General features: G+C 45.6%; 1 protein-coding gene across 3 annotated transcripts in view; it reads right to left on the bottom strand.

The window, feature by feature from the left end:
* The window catches only part of MMP16 (matrix metallopeptidase 16), a 299,876-nt gene that overhangs the window by 79,702 nt on the left and 198,210 nt on the right, over positions 1–21,964 (bottom strand). For all 3 annotated transcript variants that reach the window (XM_073550535.1, XM_073550536.1, XM_073550537.1), the window contains one exon: positions 9,774–10,078. In XM_073550535.1, the coding sequence (XP_073406636.1) occupies positions 9,774–10,078 (305 nt within the window). The remainder of the gene's footprint in view (positions 1–9,773; positions 10,079–21,964) is intronic.

The raw sequence follows: 21,964 nt of genomic DNA, 5'->3' as shown, positions 1-21,964 counted from the left end.
GCCTGCTCTGTCCACATTCCCATTATCGGAATGTGGACAGAGCAGGCGACATTGCCGGACACACATCAGGGGATTAACTGACCGGACTGAACACCTGTAACACAGGAACAAGTGTGGATTGTGCAGACGCCACTTCGGAGCTGTAACTGGCGGGGTTGGAGGACAGGGGAAATACGAAAATCAGTGAATCCACAGGCCTAAGTGGAGCTTGGTTCAAATTAGTAGTCTACAACCGATCTTAAAATTTCTTCAATGCAGCCTAAGCCTGCTCCGTGCTTGTCCCTGGGCTTCAACACAGCCAGTTGTTGCTCGGAAGTGCCGTCTTCACAGAGTAAAACACTAGCTCCTGTGTTTGTGGGGTTCAGTAACGTCAGCTGTTCCCCTGCTGTTTTGATGGCAATCTGTCCTGCTGCCTCCCAATTGACAGCACATCAGGCCTCAGCCTGCTAAGTGCTTGTCCTGGGCTCCAACATCGCCAGTTGCTGCTCATAACTGACTTTGGCACGGGTACTCCCTCCTGCCCAGCTTGGTTCCAGCCCTGCCTGCTGTTTCCGGGAAGTGTCAATGTCAGTTTGCCACCCCAAGTTGCCATGTCGTGTTGCGGTTGGGTTAGCCGAGGCTAGGGTGCCAGCAGTTTAGGTGCTTCCTATGTGGACTGCGGGTTCTGGTAAGAAAGGTTTGTTCCATAGTGCCAGTAGGACAAGCACCCCCTGTAGGACTGTGTGATTCGGTAACTGCGGCCAGCTTGCGGCATGCCAACTTTGCTTTTCAGGGGTAACTTCTGATACCCCTCCGGGTTCCAGCACCGTCAGCTGGTTCTCATCAGAGCCTTTGGCCTAGGTGCCTCCATCTCGGTATCCGAGTTCCAGCAACGTCTGCTGGTCCTTGGTAGTGCTTTGTAGCACAGGTACCTCCTGCTTAGTAACCGGGTTCCAGCACCGTCAGCTGGTCCTCGGTTGTGCCATTGGCTCTTATTCCTTCTGCTGCCCCTCCGGGTGCCAGCACTGTCAGCTGGTCCTCGCTATTTCCATTTGCTCTTGCAGCTTATGCTACCCCTCCGGGTTCCAGCACCGTCAGCTGGTTCTCGTCAGAGCCTTTGGCCTAGGTGCCTCCATCTCGGTATCCGAGTTCCGGCAACGTCTGCTGGTCCTTGGTAGTGCTTTGTAGCACAGGTACCTCCTGCTTAGTAACCGGGTTCCAGCACCGTCAGCTGGTCCTCGGTTGTGCCATTGGCTCTTATTCCTTCTGCTGCCCCTCCGGGTGCCAGCACTGTCAGCTGGTCCTCGCTATTTCCATTTGCTCTTGCAGCTTATGCTACCCCTCCGGGTTCCAGCACCGTCAGCTGGTTCTCGTCAGAGCGTTTGGCCTAGGTGCCTCCATCTCGGTATCCGAGTTCCGGCAACGTCTGCTGGTCCTTGGTAGTGCTTTGTAGCACAGGTACCTCCTGCTTAGTAACCGGGTTCCAGCACCGTCAGCTGGTCCTCGGTAGTGCCATTGGCTCTTGTTCCTTCTGCTGCCCCTCCGGGTGCCAGTACCGTCAGCTGGTTCAAGAGGACAAAGAACAGGAAGACAACCACCAAGATGCAGAACAACAAGAGAGAGAAGACAAAGAAGCATAAAAAAAACAAAGCAGAAGAACATTAAGCATAAGACTAATACTCTGAGCAAATGATATTATCTTATTTATAAGCAGAAGAAGACTAAGCAGTGTATGGGGGTGAGTCCGTTCCTCCTCGTGGTGCCCCTGGAAAAGGCCTGCTTCTGCAGGCCAAACTGAACGCGGACAAATCCTGTTGTAAATCTTTTGTGACAGGCAGAACGGAAGGTGTAAACTTCTAACTTTTCTAGATAACAACTACAGGAATGCCTGACACAAACAAGAATATGATGAAGAAGAATAGGAAGAAGATGAAGAAGCTGAATATGTAGAATAATAATTGTTGAATAAGAAGAATATGAAGAATGTAAGAAAAGGAAGAAGAAGAAGAAGAAGAAGAAGAAGAAGAAGAAGAAGAAGAAGAAGAAGAAGAAGAAGAAGAAGAATGTAAAAAAAGGAAGTAGAAGAAGAAGAAGAAGAATGTAAAAAAAGGAATAAGAAGAAGAATGTAAAAAAAGGAAGTAGAAGAAGAAGAAGAAGAATGTAAAAAAAGGAAGTAGAAGAAGAAGAAGAAGAATGTAAAAAAAGGAAGTAGAAGAAGAAGACATACATGTCTGGCAAAATATAAATGAGGCTAACATAGTCAATATCTTTGTAACTCCTAACATCTTTAAAAAAAAAAGTTTAATTCCTGCTATTCCATTTGATTGGGCTAAACCTCTATGGCTTTAATGTCTCCTCCACCTCCCACAATACATTCTACATTATTCTTAGTTGTTTTTCTTCATGTAGAATTAACCTACAAGGAAAGAAAGGGTTTTTTTTAATTCCGATATTTTGGCCCCATTGACTTGCATTGGTTCCCGGTATCGGAATCGGCGATACCGATACTTTTTTTTAAGATCGGCCGATCCATTCCGATCCGATATTTTCAAGTATCGGCTGGTATCGCTCAACTCTAATTATGAACTTGTTTTCTTAGCATTATTTGAGGTCTGCAAGCACTGCATTTTTTTTGTTATTTTGACCATTTCTCATTTTCTGAAAATAAATACAAATTTTAGTGCTTTGTTAATTCGGAGACATGTTATCAGTTTATAGAATAAAAGATAAATTTACATTTTACTCAGAAATATACCTATAAAGAGAAAAATCAGACAAACTGAACATTTTGCAGTGGTCCTTTATTTTTTGCCAGAGCTGTATATATATATATATTTCGGTAACATGCAATAAATATATATATTAGCAATAGCAATTAGCAGAAGTATGGAGGTTACATAGCACAATAAGTCGTGATAGCATGGGAAACATCACAAAAGGAGTGATAAAATGTAATGTGAACAATATTATGGCAATATATCTTAAAAGGGTCCCAGCAGAGTGTGGAGCCCACCCCAATGCGCGTTTTGGTAGATACCTTCGTCAGGCTACTGCTCTATTGTTTTTTATATTGTGTGTGCACCTGTCTGGAGCCCACCCCAATGCGCGTTTTGGTAGATACCTTCGTCAGGGTACTGCTCTATTGTTTTTTATATTGTGTGTGCACCTGTCTACTCCTAAATTGCCACCACACAGTCACTTCTGTCAGGAACACCGCACTGTACTTGCTCACTGAGCCAGTGCGCGTGTCCTGAGTGTCAGGATCCTGTCAGCGCCGGCGTGCAGCCTCCGCTGAGCAGGGACTCACCCGCACTGTAGGGGTACCGGGGTCAGGTACAGTCAGAAAGTACCGATGCACAGGACCTGTGGATGCTGAAGTTTAGCAAGCAGACACGGGACCTACGGTCATGTGACTGCAAGGGGGCGGGGCTTAGCGTCCTGCTTAGTGAGATGGAAAGACACTATACGGAATTACTCAGAGTCAGGCAAAACGGGGTTCATACACAGAGATAGCCGTAACGTACCAAGGATGACACAGAGCGGATAGTCAGGGCCAAGCAGCAGTCAAAACCAAACAGACATAGAAGGTACCAAGCAGAATCCAAAGCAATATCCAGAGAACAGACCGAGTCATACACAGAGTATCAGATAAACAAGAACACAGCACAAACACACTCAGGGGTCACCACACTATGCCAAGGGCAAGAGTATAACTGACAGGGATGGGAGTGTCCTGAGGCTATAAGAAGCCTCTCCCAGAGCCAGGGAGAGGCCACAATCATAGCCCCAGGTGTGTAGGTAAGCCTGCACCGGGATCACAACCTTTAACCCCAGAAATGCCAGTCATCAGCACTGGTTCCAGACATTAACCCCACGTGTGCGAGTCAAACCCTCACTGAGATCATGACAACTTCTTTTTACAATAAAGTTTTCTCTACCTCCATAAAATCTTTCCTATTATTGACCATTCCTTTCGGGCTTTCCATTATTGTTTTTTTTCTACTTTTTCAAATTTTGGGCAAAGTTTAGTCCTTTTTTTTCCCTTCTGGGCCCTGCATAGGAATCGGTACGACTGCAACTTTTCCACCCCTTACAGTTATATTCCTGATTAAGCCAAACAGCAGCTTATTTCATAAATCCCAGAGCACTTCAACAGCTTAAAGTGAATCATGTGCAATTTCACAAAATGTTGAGCACCACTCCCCATTTATTCTCTCTTTTTACACAAGAAAATTATGTGAACATGTTTGGATTTCTACATTGGGAATATCTAACTAGAGGCAAAGAATATAAGTGCCATAAAAATTATATTTTTATTAAGTATAAATCATTAAAAACAAAATTTAAAATGCATAGAAAATGTCAGAGGCTGCAATGCCAAATAGAAAGTGCAGGAGATCTTGCTTAATAATAGACCACCGTACAGCTACAGGCAAGTCTGTATAGATATGAATGCTAAGATTAAACCATCTTTGTTAAAGTGGATCAGGTATGAGGTGCTGCAAAAAATGCTTGCATGCCAATACAAAAGACAGAATAGTGATAAAGACTTACATGAGCTGAACAGGGTGCAATAAGGGTTCTCCCGCCACCCCAACGCACGTTTCGTGAGATAACTTCCTGAGTTCTTCACTTTTTAATAGTGACTTGAGTGACAGCAACAATGTACCAAAAATAACAAAACAGCATTGTAGAAAATCCCATGGGGTACACTGTATACTCGTTATGTTATCGCAAACAATTTTGATGTTGGATGATTTATTGAACAGGAAAGTTCCAATCTAACATATGTCATTTCATCTCAACATGCCGCCTGACAGATGCTTCAGAAAGATTGAAAACAATATTATACAGCGTTCCATTTTCATTCTTTCTCAGAATGAAGAAAATTAAGTGCCAATCTTTCCCAACGTTCCTTATGAATGTGTGCAACCAGCCGAGATTCTCACCATTACATTTACAAAGGTAGACATGGTGAACTTATTTAACTGGAGGAAAATTTACAATGTTACACTGTCTTGTACTGAACATTCGAATCTGAGAATCAAGTGATACTGTCCTTGAATTAGTGTAAAAAAACAATTCTCTTCTTAGAGCAAACCAGCTTGAAAAAGGAATGGATTCTTTACATAATGTTCTCCAAGGAATAAGGAAAGCAAAATCTTTTTTTCCCCAAGAAGAAAACTGTCTCAAAGTGTCACTAACATGGCAATCGGGTTTTAAAGGGAATTTGTCAGCAGGATCAACCCTCTTAAGCCGTCTATATGTGCATGTAGGTCAAAGGAACGTGAATAAAAGTATACCTTGATATCTGCGATCTGATACGTCACTGCAGAAAAATTTACATTTTTCTTAATATGTAAATGAGCTGTTAAGATCAACGGGCGGGACAGAGATCTCTCTAAGGCAGGGGTCAGACTTGCGAGTTGTGATGCGAGAAACTTGCCCGATTCTCTCGCATCTATATCCGTCACTGCTACAGGCACTCGGGAGCGGAGCATGCGGTTACATAGAAATACATGCAGCCGCACACTCCGGTCCAAGTGCCCAGCGGCAGTGCTGGGTATTGATGCGCGAGTTTCTCACATCACACAAGCAAGTGTGACCCTGGCCTAACAGTCTGCCTCTAGCGCTTATTTTAAATAAAAGTTGTGCTACCAGTGTGATGCATCTAATGACTGACAGTCTGCTCTCCTGATCTTACTGCAGATCTCTCTGTGATTACAACTAACAATTCTCCAGCTTCCGTCACACAGGCAGCCAACGTGGGGTGAGATGCAGTACAGTTGAGCTGACAGCACTGTGAGAGGAAGGCTACAACTTCAGATGTGCCTGGGATAAAACTCAACTCTGTGTTAGTTATAATCACACACAGCTCTGCAGTGAGATCAGGAGAGAAGCCATTACATGTCTCATACTGGTAATGCCTCCTAATCTCTGGATGCAGACTCTTGTAGAGATCTCTGTCCCGCCATTGATCTTAACAGCTCATTTACATATTAATAAAAATGTAGATTTTTCTGTAATAAGAAATTGGATCATAGATATCAAGATACTACTTAATTCAGATTCCTATGACCTACATGCCCATATAGATGGCTTAGGAGAGTTGATCCTACTGACAGATTCCTTCTAAATTGTAATCCTCAAAATAGAAAATTATATCTTATTCCCTGGGATAGGGAATAACTTGTATATCACTGGGGCTCTGACTGCAGGAACCTTTGCTAATAAGACTCTGCAGAGCTCTGTCTTGAATGGCGCAGAGGTGCCCATACTCAACCTCCGCTCCACTCATTCTCTAAGGAGCTGCCTTAAGGCCCAGTCACACATAGCGATCTCGTTAGCGAGATCGCTGATGAGTCACAAGTTTTGTGACACAACAGCGATCTCACCAGCGAGATCGCTGTGTGTGACAGCGATCAGCGACCGGCCCCCCTGCTGGTATCGCTGATCGCTGCAAGAAACCTCTGAACATTTCGTTCGTCGCTGATCTCCCGCTGGCCAGCACGCATCGCTTGCGTGTGACAGGCGGGAGACCAGCGATCAGCTGTAAAATAATAAAAAAAATAAAAAATATTGTTATTCTCACCTTCCGGCGTCCCGCGCAGTCTTCCCGCCTCTCTCCACGCTCCGGTCCCAGTAATCCTTTGCAAGAATGACCGCGAGACTTCGCGATCCCGCGAGAACAGACGTCATCGCGGTAATTCTCGCAAAGGATTACTGGGACCGGAGCGTGGAGAGAGGCGGGAATGCTGTGCGGGAAGTCGGAAGGTGAGAATAACAATATTTTTTATTTTAATTCTATTTTTGACATGAATCCATGGCATCAGCGCTAACGAACACAGCGATGCCGCGCGCTCGGCGTCGCTGTGCTAATCGCTGGTGAAGCTGTCTGTTTGAAGCTGCACTACCAAGCACAGGAGAACCTGAATACTTACAGTATATAATAGTAAGGGCCGCAAAATCATGTTCTTAAAATAATGATAAAGTGTGCATCTTTTAGTCTCTTTCTGTATTGCATGTCTTTTATAAGGTAGAAAAGCTAAAGGCTCATCAATGTTTTTTATTTTAGTTTAGATTTTTTTTGTCTATAATTTTCACCAAGATCATTGCCTAAAATCTCGGCCCCTTTCACATCAGTCCAGTAGTATTCACTAGTCAGTATCTCACATAGTTCATTAGTACCTTCTTGTGTGATGAGAAGGTACAGAAAAAAATGAAATCTCAACATATAAATGTCTTTAGCTAGCTAAGACCTGGTCACATTCTAAGGCTTCTTCTGGAGTGAAATTTACAGGGCAACCATGAAAATGGAACATTAGAAATCCCATATTTTCACAAGAAGTATCTCCCGGCATTCCATCCCTTCCTACTGGTTTTGCAAAGTCAATATTCCTCCAATGGCATGTCGAATATCTAACCAGAACCAAGCTTATCCTGATGAAGTCTGAGGCCTCTGTTCATTAACACTGTTGTTGTGGATGCAATCTTATCGAAGGGCCATGGTGGAGAAAGAGGCCCCTACTTTGTTAAGAGGTGCATGATACTTAACGAATCATGCGCATCTTACAAGTGGTGCGCCTCACCAGAAATCTTACTCATGTCGTGGACTTTAGTAGGACTTCTGGTGTACACTTCACCACGTCTGATCATGGCTTAGGTGGGTGGGGATTGTCATACCTATGCTCCTCATAATTTGGTGGTTCTTACCAAAATGCCAATAGTCGCAAAACTTTTGCACAACTTCATGTTCCACAAAAGTTTTAAAACTTTTCAAAGTGTTTTACCCTAGTTTTCAACACAAATATTTTGCTATATCGGCCACTTAAAGTCCAAAACTGATCTGTCCGCAGGACAAAGACTCTTGGGTCAGTCTTCTGATTTGAGACATTGATAGAGTGGCCATTTAAAAATATTTACTTAAAGGCACTGCCCCATGTTCTAACAGAGGAACTCATTTCTACTCTACCTCCACTCCACCTTCCTGCTTGTCGGTTGAAGGACCCAAATTGCGTGAGACAGCTTTACCATCTACAGCAATGGGAATGGGGCAGTGACACCGAAACTGGTTGGGATCTAGACGTAAGAATGCGCTCCAGAGATCTGGCCAGCTTTAGAGAAGCGTTTATACTCTTTATATGAAAGAGCTTTAAAGCAGTGCACATTCAGCCAGCGCCGCTAACCCCCCGCAGTGGCCGGTTCCATAAGGCAACATGCCCTAACCAATAAGAAAAGTGGAGCTGTAATAAACTGTTGCTTGTTTTAACAAGTACTATACAACTATGTGTCAGGAACCGCTGCCCGACAGGAACTCACCGACGGCAGCGCAGGAGGCTGACCTGGACGTCTGGTGCCGGGGGTACGCCCGAGGCACCGGGGTGCAGCGAACGCGAGCGGTACTAGCGGTGCTGAGGCAGCTAGCTGCTCGCAGGAGAAGACAGACAGGACCTGCGGTCACGTGACATAGAGTCAGAGGAGGTGGGCGGTGCCTAGCACTGCTGTAAGGGGAGACAGCGCGGGGTTGCTGCGGCTCCGGGGGGCACCTGTAGGAGGAGCGGAGGTCCCAGGGATGTTAAAGGGGAAGCAGAGATAACGTAGTCACACAAGCCAAGGTCCAAACACAGAGAGGGCGGCGCAGTACACAGGGGCAGTCAGAAGGATAGTCAGAACGTAGCAAGAGATCAGTTAACCAGAACGGGGAATAGACGGTACAGAAACGGCAGGCAAGAATCACAACGGGGAAGGAACCAGATCAAAACCAGACAAATAGACAATAGCACAGGCACAAAGCACAGCAGGGTCAGACACACTCAGCCAAGGGTCAGAGTATAAACAACAAGGAATAGTCTCACAGTGAGGCTAAAAAAAGCCTCCCAGGACCAAGAAAGAGGCCATCAGAGTTAACCCTGCAACTACCTAATCCGAGAACCCAGTAAACCATGACACTACGGCCATCAATGAAGATGGGAATAACTCTTCTTGAGTAAGAACGATGGGCCCATATTTTAAGGTTCATGCCATATGGTAAATATTTCTTAGGTGTTGGACTCGGAAATTGCTGTAAATCCAATGAAGAATACTGTAGCACCTCCATTTAAGGTCTACAACTCACAGATATCTATCTGGATGGCTGACATGGTCTTCAAAGAAAAATCACAAAAACTACATACGTTCCCATTTTTAGTTTTCATTCTAGAAATAATATTTACTAAAGGCCCCTTTTACATTTAGCGATGCACCAGTGATCCCGACAACGATATGACCCGGTCAGGATCGCTGGTGCATCGCTAAATGGTCGCTAGTGAGCTGCCAAACAGGCAGATATCATAGCGACGCAGTGACGCAGCAACGGTCGTTACTTACCTTTCAGACGCGGCAATGATGACGTCCTCCCGCCCGCGTCCACGCGTCGCCACCAGCAGGAAGCCCAGCAGGAAGCGGCCGACGAGAAATGGACTTGGACGATCTCGCGCGATCAGTGATAGCCAGCGGAGGAGCCGGTTGGAGGTAAGTATCACACATAGCGATATCGCTAGCAATATCGCTGCTGCGTCACAAAATCGGTATCGCTATGTGTAAAGCTCCCTTTAGCCTTGGAATACTGTTTGCCATGCTGTGACTTGAGTATGTTTGGTGGCTTTTGGAAGATTTGGGATAAGGTTGGTAATTGTCTTGTGGTGTAAAAGAAGCCATGGCGAAAACTCAATATTCATTAAAGAACCACATAAAAATGTACATAGAAGAGCACATGCCTAGGAGAAGATGTTGATTTTGTAGTATCTGATCTTACCATCATGATTGGGATTTCCTAAGGTCCAAGGTTCATCAGAGTCAAAATGCGTATCTCCTCCTATTCCAGGTCCCGGGAAGTAAGCATGGGCCAAAAATCCTCCTTCTCCATCAAATGGTGAGCTATCTCCATGGAAACCTGACGCAAAGATGATGGTGATGTCCACTTCCCGTTTGCCATTTTCTAACTCATTGTATGGAACTTCTTCAAATGTCAAAGGAGTTACATTCTGCCAAACATCAAAGGCACGGCGAATGGCTTTACGCGTTTCTGTGTCTCCCACTTTTGGAGTGACGTTCTTTATGCTACAAAAATAGAAATAAAAAAGGAATTAAGTATCAAGCAAAAAACAAAATACCATAGCAGGTGCACTTTTTGTTCTGATTTTTATCTGCATGTTTTCTGCACTAAAATAAGCAATTACAGTATTCTCTGATTATTGTGTCTTTGATCCATATTCTCCCTGTATCTGGTGCATTTTTAGTTAAAGCTCCATTTTTGAGGCTGTGTGCCCACGTAGCGATTTTTAAGCGTTTTTGCCGCGATTTTCGGCGTGAAAACGTTTAAAAATCGTGTACAGAACGCACCCCATGCATTCCTATGTCATTCCGCACATGCTGTGCTAATGCTGCGTTTTTTTCCGCGGCGGAATTGCATTGCGGAAAAAATTGCAGCATGGTCATTCTTTTGTGCGGAATCGCAAAGAATTACCGCGATTCCGCACCCATAGGAATGCATGAGAATCGCTTACTTCCCGCATGTGGCTATGCCCACCATGCGGGAAGTGAAGCGTCTCATGTGCGGTTGGTACCCACGGTGTGGAGGAGAGGAGACTGTCCTCCAGGCCCTGGGTACCATACCCCTGTAAAAAAAAGAATAAAAAATCGGGGTATATTTACCTTCCGGCGTCCCGCGCTGCATTCCCGGCCTAAGCGTTCCCAGTAATGCCTTGCGGCAAGGTCCTGTGATGACGCGGTCTCACGAGATCGCTATAGCAACGCGAGACTACGTCATCACAGGTCTCGCAAGGCATCGCTGGGAACGCTGAGGCCGGGAATGCAGCGCGGGACGCCGGAAGGTAAATATACCCCGATTTTTTTATTTTTTTTAGCATTTTAACATTCTATCTTTTACTATTGAGGCCGCATAGGCGGCCTCAATAGTAAAAATCTGGTCACACTTGTCAAACACTATGTTTGATGAGTGTGACCAACCTGTCAATCACTTTCCAAGCGATGCTTCAAATCGCTTGGAAAGTGCTTGAATATCGCACACGAAAATCGCGGCAAAATCGTGATCATAATCGCGGTAAAATCGCGGTGAAATCGCGCGGAAAAAAACGAGTGGTTTCTGGGAAGGAGTCAGGTTTTTAGTGTCCGGAATAAAATGCTACGTGGGCACATAGCCTAATGCACTTTTTTAGGACAGAAAAGCATCAATTTTGCACTTTAAAACATAACTGCAATTTTTTATATACATTTTTTTCTGGCTTCCCACAGCAGCCTATGTAGAAAACAGACACACTAAAAATAAGCAGTTCGACGGCGTCTTTAGATGCACCGAGGGCATAAAATCACATCCACTTTGCTTGGACAATTAATCCCAGAAAAAAAAACCTGAAAAAATGCCGCATTTCCGTTATGTGGGAACATGGCCAAGAACATTTCAGAGACAGGTTATGATGTATCTGAGCCGAGTTTGGAAATCGTCCACTATAAATTCAGTGCAGTTTTCCATAGGATTTGAAGTATTTTAAAGAATTAAAAGGCAGCGACTTGGAAAATTTATTTATGCATCATGAGCCCTTGAATATCTACTTCTTCTGCATGAAAACTCACTCAGGTAGGAAAGATTGGTTAGCTTTAGAAATCATCATTAAACCTGCTGACAAGGGAGGTGCAATAGTCATGATGAATACGTCAGACTACATGAAGGAAGCAAACAGGCAACTTATGGACACATGCTACTATAGAAAATTGGAGTCGGATCCTACACAGGACTATTACAAGGAACTAAACAAGTTGGTTTCTTGTCTGCCTGACCAGTCCATAAGAGCTGGCGATGACCTGATACCAGAGACTCCAAGAATAGGGACATTCTACATGCTTCCCAAAATCCACAAATCTGGGAATCCAGGAAGACCAATTATTTCATGTGTGGGCACCCTCACTGAGCAGGTATCTGGATGGGTAGAGGGTATTCTTAAACCACTGGTGAAGGATACATCCAGCTATATTCAGAACACAACTGACCAATTGAATAAACTAGCAGCAATAGGTCCTCTACCAGAAGGAACCATCCTGGCCACCATGGATGTGGAATCTTTGTACTCTAATATCCCACACCAAGATGGTTTACATGCCTGCAAATTCTTCATGGAAAACACAGGGACTGATGCTGATGCCGTGGTGAAACTTATAAAATTCATCCTCACCCACAATTACTTTGAATTTGACAACAGGATCTATCTACAGGAGACTGGCACAGCTATGGGAAGTAAAATGGCTCCACAGTATGCAAATCTTTTCATGGCCAAGCTTGAAAGCGATTTTTTGTCCTCATGCCCCATCAGGCCCCTGGCCTACTACCGCTTCATTGATGATATTTTAATCATCTGGACGGAGTCTGAGCAACAGCTAAAGACGTTCCACGAACAGTTTAATCAATTTCATCCCACCATCAATTTAACACTCAACTACTCCAGTACCGAGATTAATTTTTTGGACACCATCATTAAGCTAAAAAACAATGAAATAGAGACATCCCTGTATCAGAAGCCAATCGACCGTCCAACATACCTTAAATGGGACAGTTTCCATCCAAAACACATAAAGAACTCTATTATCTATAGCCAAGCCATCAGATACAATCGTATATGTTCCAACCCCATGGATAGAGACAAACACCTTGGTCGCCTCAAAAAAACCTTTTTGAATCAGGGTTACCATCCAAGAACAATTGAAAACCAAATTACAAGAGCCACCAGATTGTCAAGGAATCACCTGCTACATTACAAAGCTAAAGAAGAAAATAACCGAGTGCCTCTAGTAGTCACCTACAACCCAAATCTGGAGGTGCTAAGGGGAGCTGCACGGAAATTACAACCTTTACTACAAAAAGATGCCCGATTAAAATCAATTTTTCCAGACCCCCCACTGCTGTGTTTTAGGCAGCCCCCAAATTTAAGAAGCATCATTGTCAGAAGCTCCCTGTCCTCTCCAACAGCTGCAGGAACCTTTCCTTGCAACCAGAAAAAATGTAAAACCTGTCCATTTATAATGACCACGGACAAGATAAAGATCCCCAACTCACATCAGGACTACAAGATCCCAGGTACTTTCACCTGCATTACATCTAATGTGGTGTACTTAATTATTTGTACTAAATGTCCAACTGGGGGTCTGTATGTGGGGGAGACAGGGCAAAAGCTTAGAACAAGGATGAATGCTCATCGTCACACAATAAGAGAAAAAAGAATGGATCTACCTGTGGCAAAACATTTCTGTATCCCTGATCACAGCAGCATGGATATGAAATTACTGGTATTGAAAGGTAACTTCACATCTCAGATAGAGAGACGAGTTTGGGAGTACAAATTTATGACGAACTTTGACACTCTCAGTGCTGGAATGAATGTGTCGCATGGATTTATGTCTTTTTACATCAATTAAGGAATTTCCTTTTAAAACCTTGCAGGGCAACACAGAACTAGACCCCAATCAGAGGACCATAAAACATCCAGACTCCTTATCTATGAACTGGTCCAATGTTTATATTTATGTTTCTCCCTCTCCCATATTGATAGTTCTGCTTCACGTCACTTGTCTTATCTATTGCATTTTTTCTAGGCTGTATTGTGCATAAATATGTGACTTCAGATTTTGTATTAGTCTAGCCTGATGAAGAGACCTGAGTAGTCTCGAAAGCTTGCAATGTATTACCATCTTTTCAGTTAGCCATTAAAAGGTATCAACTACTGAGGACTCTCAATCCTGAATATTTTTCTTGGTTAGCTTTAGGCACTTCACATATCTCTCACTGTAGAAATAGTCAGTTAATTGCATAGACGAATGTATGTCACTGTTGGCTGCTTTCTAGCTCTGCTACATCACGAAAAAACAGTTTTAGTGACTACAGATGAGCTGCACTATATAATGGGAGTCTGAAGTAGTCTGAAGCTCCTCTCCAGACAAGGCTGCGCCCGCAGTCCCTCTTTCTTCGCTCTGCAGCTCTGTCTGTCCAGATTATGTACTATGACCTACAAGGACATCTATAACCTGTCTCCTCCATATATCTCTGAACTAATCTCCCGATATCTTCCCTCATGTAATCTCCGGTCCTCCCAAGACCTCCTTCTCTCCACACTTATTCGCTCCTCACCCAACCGCCTCCAAGACTTCTCCTGAATATTCCCCATCTTCTGGAATTCTTTGCCCCAACACGTCCGACTATCAACCACATTCGGATCCTTTAGATGGAACCTGAAAACCCACCTCTTCAAGAAAGCTTACAGCCTGCAATGACCCCACTACCTCCTCACTACTACCAGACATATCGCCTCAACCAGCATTGGAACTGCTACAACCTCCCAACCTACTGTCTCCTTCCCCACCATCCTGTAGCATGTAAGCCCGAAAGAGCAGGGTCCTCTCTCCCCTCTGTATCAGTCTGTCATTGTTAGTTTGTTTACTGTAAGTGATATCTGTAATTTGTATATAACCCCTTCTCATGTACAGCACCATGGAATCAATGGTGCTATATAAATAATAATAATAATAATAATGTATTATCAAAAGAATTTGGAAATCAGTTCATTGAAAAATAAATACCTTCAGAGCAAAATACAAGCATCTAACCTACCGGTGAGTTTAAATGGATTACCACCATGTTTCTCCGAAAATAAGACCTAAACCGAAAACAAGCACAAGCATGATTTTGCAGGATTTTTAGAGCATGCTTGAAATATAAGCCCTACTCGAAAAGTAAGCCCTATCTAAAGTCAGGGCTAGTGTTGCGGGGAATGTGGGTGGCAAACTGGGCAATTGCCCAGAGCACCAACTCACTTATGAGCCCTCAGCATTTCTATTCCGAGGTTAAAACTGCTTAAGGACCTTTGGTGACATCACGGTCATGATACCATGATGTCATCAAAGGTCCTTTAATTGTAAGAGTCTAGAGGAAATGAAGAGGAGACAGGCTAGTATGCAGGGGAACTATTAGAGGGAAGGGAGGCCAAAGTGGACAATTTCTCAGGGCCCCCATTCTCTTATGGGCCCCGAGCATTTCTATTCGAGGCTAAGACAGCTTAAGGACCTTTGGTGACATCACTAAAAGCCCACCATTGCCACTGAGAAAGGTGGCCAAAGACTTTTAACTTATCCTTCAAATCAATGGTGTAATGGACTGGTGTAGTCCTACTCCCCTTTAGGGATCCCCTTTAATTACTTTCTTATGCTCTCATATTGAGGTTTTCCAAAGAAGAAAAACCCCTTGAAGGGAATATGTCACAGTGAGAAACTGCCCTGAACTTCTACAGAATATTGCGCAGATGTCTGAAGACACAGATTCCAACTATATACTTTTCATCTCTGAGGCAGTGAGCCTGCAATCTGCTGGTTCTCTGTATACTAATAAGGAGTGCTGCTGGACTCTTTTATGCGCTTAGGAGTCCGGGAATGCATCACAAAGCCTCCCACACACCACTCCCTCAACTATCCAATGTAAAAAAAAAATCCTCAGGGTTTCCTTCTCATACAAGTCCTTCTCCGGAATTCTCAAGAATCTTGGAAGGGGGAGGTGGACCCCCGATACCTCGCACGCATTTCTAAAATTAACAGCTGACGTTCTGAGATTTCGCCGGTTCATTTGATAAAGTGACTCGTTTGGATGGCAACGAGTAAAGGCCCCGTCACACATAGCGACTCACCAGCGATCCCGACAACGATTCCAACGTGTCAGGATCGCTGGTGAGTCGCTACATGATCGCTGGTGAGCTGCCAAACAGACAGATCTCAGCAGCGATCAGCACCAGCAACGCCGAGCGCGCGGCGTCGCTGTGTACTTCAGTTACCAGCGCGATGATGCAGGGACCTGGTAACTAAGGTACACAGAGGGTTTCTTAGGGACGTGCGTCACTTAGAAACCCGATGTGTACCTTAGTTACCATCTCCCTGCATTAGCGCGCTGGTAACTAAGGTACACAGAGGTTTTCTAAGCACAGCGCTGTGCTTAGAAACCCTGCGTTTACCTTAGTTACCAGCTGATCGCTGGTCTCCCGGCTGTCACACTATGTCATATTGTCCAAGCTATTTGTCGTAAAAAATTGGGTATAAAGGTAGAACATCTAAAAAAAAAATGGTGGCGCTTTTTTTTACACCAGAAATGTTACTCCAGTCCTTGACTGGAGTAACATTTCTGGTGAGATGTACACCACTGATAAAATACTCCAAATTCATGAAATGGCGTGCGGCTCGTAATGAATTTGGTTCTTCTTATTCCTGCAGTCCGCTCATTACAGGCGTATAAAAATACCAGTCCTAATTATTCGGGGCCTATGTGCCTTTGCACAGACTCTCCACATACAGCTTTGTCCTGTACAAAGAGCTTTGCAATATTACTAGCCCTAGAAAACATAAAAAATGACCGTACTAGAGATGGATTTGTAAATGATATCAATTAACACTGTTTATATGGAAATCTTTATTCTGTAATTAGGATTTTTCTCGGCCAGTAATATTTCACCGTTGGAGTATCGATTTTCCATTTTTGAAAATTGCAAAACAGAAAGTGCAATAAGTATCTTGTTCCCCAGCAGAAATTTTCCTTGTACTTTATGCTTCTGCACAAAATATTGGATCTTGTTATCTGGCATGATCAGTCTCATCATCCCACAAGAATCAATAACAGTTCTGTCTGACAGCGGCGTGATCTACCTATTCATCTGCACAGATCTCATATCCTTTGTGTGGCAGCCCCGGTGATGGTGATGAGGCTTTGTCTCCAGTGTAATGTGCTGCCACTGCCGACAGACTCTCCTTTCTTACGTCAGAGAACTGGACTCACAGTGAAAATATATACACAAACAATTCCTAATTATTAAAAGGCCGCAAACATGGATTTTGTTCACATGAGCTTGTAATCTGAAATCAAGCGGATACGATGAAGAGCTGATCTGACAACCAGGATAGGAACTCAGCATCAAGACATAGACTGAGTGGAAGACCTGTTGGGGTGATTAAGGCCGGGGTCACACGAGCGTATAACACGACCGAGTACTATCTGATGTTTTATTGGATAGCAGTCAGCCCAGTGTTATATACGGTGGGGCAGAGCCGATTAGCGATTATTTTCTCATGCTGGGAGTGGCTGCGAGACTCGGCTCATGCACACCAATACAAGTCTATGGGTGAGTGTGAAACATCGGTCTGCACTCGGATGTCATCCCAGTGCAGTCCGATATATGCCGAGACAGGCAATGGAGGAGATGGAGAAATTACTTTCTCCATCTCCTCCACACCTGTGCTGCCATTTTCTGATGCGAGAGGATCGGAGCATAGAGAACTGACATTTGGCAGAGCTGGAGCCGAGTGTCATAAACATATTGCATCCGATGCTCTTGCATTGGATGTTATACACTGGTTTAATTCCAGCCTAAATGGGGTAGTCCGGCCTTAAGCTACAGTGGCGCCCCCAGGAGTATGGTCGCCACAGTGGCATTACCTTCTTCCATGGAGGGTGATGTCAGGCTTGGAGGCAATGAAGGGTCTCTCTGGCAGTTAACCATAACATACAACACAGTTCCCACTCCAGGCCAGCAGAGGGAGCTCTGAACCAATACTAAGGGGAAGAGCTTCTCTCTTGAGGCCAGGAGGGGAAATTAGTTAGTTAGTGTGAGGAGGGCAAAGAGTGTAGACGTGTGGAGAGAAGCTGGAGGTTGAGCTGAGGATAGAGAGCACCCTCCCAGTGATAGCGCATGATCTGGAGCCTGGTCTCCACGGTTGCATGGATACTGAAGGTCCTGCAACAGAAACCAGAGGAATAGGAAGCTGTAAATGCTCTATTCCCAACTAAGACTCGGAGGAACAACAGCGACGGGTGAGCCAAGAGAAACAGAGGGTTACAGCTGTCTGCCATACGAGGTAGATCCAAAAGGGAAGAGGAAGGAGGAACTTCAGTGTAAAACAGTACTGCATGTACCTCAAGTAAGCGCTAGAGAGGAGACTACACAACCTGACAGAGAGATTCCTAAGTTGCTCCCAGGCTAATCATCTCTGGTACCATCTGTAATCTGGACCCTGGACTGCACTTACAAGTAAAGGTAAAGAAACTACATTCCGCTGTGTCCTTGCCTTCTTCCTGCAACTTCTTCAGCACTGCTACATCTCTGTGCCAGACACTGCACCCTCTTCCCCAACACCTATCTACACTGCCCTGGGACCAACAGCCCTGCCTGTGGAGGGCTACAACATCTTTGCTGCACTACACCATCTGTCCCAGAGGATCTGTCTGCAGCGTCGGTTTAACACTTTCATTGCCGAACACCACAGGTGGCGTCACGAATCACTCAAACTTTATTTCATCACTCAACCCCTTTTACTTGGGCACCCAGGGCCACGGACCGGGTCACCGCTGCTGTGAAAATCCCCTCTGAGAGACCGGCCCGGTACCGAGTACCCCACAGCCCTGGGAGGGCGACCCATTTTAGCGTCATGAACAGGATTACGGAGCCCGGTATCCCTGGGTCCTGTGTGCCAGAGACTGTTGTGTGCTATAGACTGTGAAATTGCCATTACCCCGCTGCTTGGCGCACGTGGGAAACAAAAGAGGTGGGCCGTCGTGGGCGGAGCCTGCCGAAGAGTGGGAAGAAGTGAAGTGCCGCGCGGGAAGAGGACAGCGCGCGAGAAGTGAGGAGCTGAGGCCTGCAGCCGGTAAGCCTGCTCGACCCCAGAACCTGGCTAACGTTAACTAGGGGGGGGAGAGAATGTCGGAGGCACGCGCCGATGCAGCGGCGGACGCCCCCGCCAACCCCTCAGCGCCGCAAGATGCAGGGCCCAACGCGGCTGTGGCTCCAATAGCACCCACCGCAGCAGTCCCCATAATGCCGCTGTCTATGCCTTACATACCGGGAGCAGCATGGCTACCGCAGTATTCAGGGGAGTCACATACCCTGAGTGACTTCAAAGAGAGACTGTGCAGTTTGTTTGAAGTGTATCCTCTGTCTGAAAGCCAGAAGGTGAACATCCTTATTGGGCAGCTAACAGGTGCAGCACAGAGGGAAGTAAAAGCCTGGCAGGACACTGATAAAGAGACTGTTAAAAAGATCCTGGCTAAGCTAAGAAGCATCTTTGACACCCGCACTGCCGCTGAAATCAAGATGAGATTCTTTGGGTGTAAACAGAAAGAGCAGGACAGTATACGGGACTATGCTCTTAACCTGCAGGAGGCGCTGCGAGCCGTCAAGCAGATTGACCATGACAGTGTGAAAGATGGAGACGGACTGTTAAAGGAGCAGTTTATTGAAGGACTCTTATCCAGCACCCACAGAGCACAGCTGCGCATCATAGCCCTACAGAACCCTGATCTAGAATTTGCTGATTTCAAAGACAGGGCTATCCGGGTGCTGCATGAACCAAATGTCAGCCCTACAGCGCCCCCTAGGCGCCCAGCGATTACATACCACCAGGAAGCAACATCTTTCCCTTCCATCCCTGTGGAGGCTGATGCACAGACTCTGGACAAAGATCCATCTGCAGAACTGCGTCTTCAGGTCCAGGAGTTGACCAGAGTTATGGCTACACTTGCTAAAACTGTGCAGTACCTGCAGGTGTCCTCCAAGGACAAGATCCAGCTTGCCTCCAGTCCAGAGGATGTCCTGTGGCTAAAGAAGAAGAGGATCAAGCCACTGCGAGGAAGGAACAACGATCGCTATCACCAGGACGGACGTCCCATCTGTCGTCACTGCCACAAGGCAGGCCACATCGCAAGATTCTGTCATTTAAACGAGCAACCTTTGGGGCAGAGGGCCAACCCCCAGGAGGACCACAAGGCCCAAAGAACTGGCGAGCCAAGTATGTTGGAGGGAGACCAGTCCTCCCCGTGGTGATTGACGGTATCCCCATGAACGCTTTGCTGGACACTGGCTCCCAGGTGACAACTATGCCCTATATCCTTTACAAGCGGTATTGGGCTGATTCTGAATTTACTCGTGGCCCAAGTGATGAACTCACAGTAGTTGCCAGTAATGGTCAGTCTTTACCGCAAGTGGGATGTAAAGAAATTACTGTTAAAGTGGGTAGAGTAGAGATAACATCTCAAGGTCTGATAGTTGTAGATATTGATCGACGAGAATGTAACCCAATGATGACTCTTGGTACGAATGTGATTGGAATTTGTCTTTCCGAAGTTATTGTCTTGTTGCAACAGGTGGCTGAGACTGCTGGTTCCAGTGAACAAGGAGTCCTGCAGATGGAGATCAAGGCCCTAATGCAAAGACAGCAGGTAGAACTCTCTGGTTGAGAAATTGGCAGCGTCAGAGTGAGTGATTCTTTCTCCATTGAAATACCCCCCAGATGTGAAATGTTGATTTGGTGTCGGGCAGCCATAGGCCTCAGAGGAAAAGATTACCAGGCATTGGTAGAACCAGTGTACTCTGACAGCCTGCCCACTGTCCTGACAGCCAGAGGGGTAGTTGATGTTCGCAAAGGGAGAGTACCTGTACGCCTCTGAATTGTGGGGAGGAGGAGGCCATAGTACCTCGGTATGCCACAGTTGCTAAGCTGCTTACTGTCAGCAACAACGCCATACGGGCAGCAGAGCCCTTGGTCTTGTCCGACCGGGTGGAGGACAATGGCTCTGTAAAGCAGCTGGAGGAGTGGTGTCGGCAACTGCAGATGGGAACTGACAAAACCCTTTCATACCAAAAGAATGGGGTTTACAGAGTGACTCAGGAGTATGAGCGGGTATTCAGCAAACACCCTCTAGATTTTGGGAAGGCAAAAGGGGTTCAACATCATATCCCCACTGGAGATCATCCACCCATTAATGAAAGGTACCGGCCTATACCCCCAACACAATATCAATGTGCCAAAAGTATGTTGCGGGAAATGAAGGAAGCTGGGGTTATCAGAGACAGTTGTAGTCCCTGGGCAGCTCCAATAGTTTTTGTAAAGAAAAAGGATGGTACCATGAGAATGTGTGTTGATTACAGAAAAATTAACAGCATTACACATAAAGATGCCTACCCATTACCCAGAATTGAGGAATCATTAGCTGCACTTAAAACTGCTATTTTTCCACCCTGGATCTCACTAGTGGGTATTGGCAGGTTCCCGTGGCAGAGGCAGACAAGGAGAAAACAGCATTTACCACCCCAATGGGTCTCTGAGTTCAACTATATGCCATTCGGGCTCTGCACCGTCCCAGAAACATTTCAACGGCTGATGGAGTGCTGCCTGGGACACCAGAACTTTGAGACGGTCCTGTTGTACCTTGATGATGTCATTGTTTTCTCCAAGACTTATGAAGACCATCTGAAGCACCTGGCTGAGGTGTTTGAAGCCTTGTCCAACTTTGGCCTGAAGGTGAAGCTTTCCAAATTCCACCTCCTGAAGCCCAAGGTTCAGTACCTCGGTCATGTAGTGAGTGCAGAAGGTATGGCACCGGATCCTGAGAAAGTCACAGTCATCCGGGACTGGCAGAAGCCCAGCAACCTCCATGAAGTACGTCAATTCCTCGGGCTGGTAGGCTACTACCGAAGGTTCATCAAAGGCTTCACTGAGATAGCCACTCCTATGCAAAATCTTCTGGTGGGTCAGCCCAAGAAGGCGAGAAAGCAGAGTCCTACATTCGAATGGAATGAGGAACTGGAGAGGTCCTTCACTCGACTGAAGATGGCTCTCACAGGAGATGAAGTTCTGGCCTATCCAGATTATGACCAACCCTTTGTGTTGTATACTGATGCCAGCAACGTGGGACTGGGAGCAGTACTGTCACAGGTACAGAATGGCAAAGAAAGAGTGATCTCCTATGCCAGCAGGAAGCTTCGTCCCACTGAAAGGAACCCTGACAACTACAGTTCCTTCAAGCTGGAGTTCCTTGCCATAGTCTGGGCTGTGACTGAACGATTCAAGCATTACCTAGCTTCAGCCAAGTTTACCATCTTCACGGACAACAACCCGTTGACTCACTTGGAA

Source organism: Dendrobates tinctorius, unplaced genomic scaffold (genome assembly GCF_039654945.1).
Source record: "Dendrobates tinctorius isolate UK_male_01 unplaced genomic scaffold, ASM3965494v1 ptg000165l, whole genome shotgun sequence".
NCBI lineage: Eukaryota > Metazoa > Chordata > Amphibia > Anura > Dendrobatidae > Dendrobates > Dendrobates tinctorius.
The sequence above is the reverse complement of the archived record's forward strand: the minus strand, read 5'-3'. Positions and strand labels throughout refer to the sequence as shown.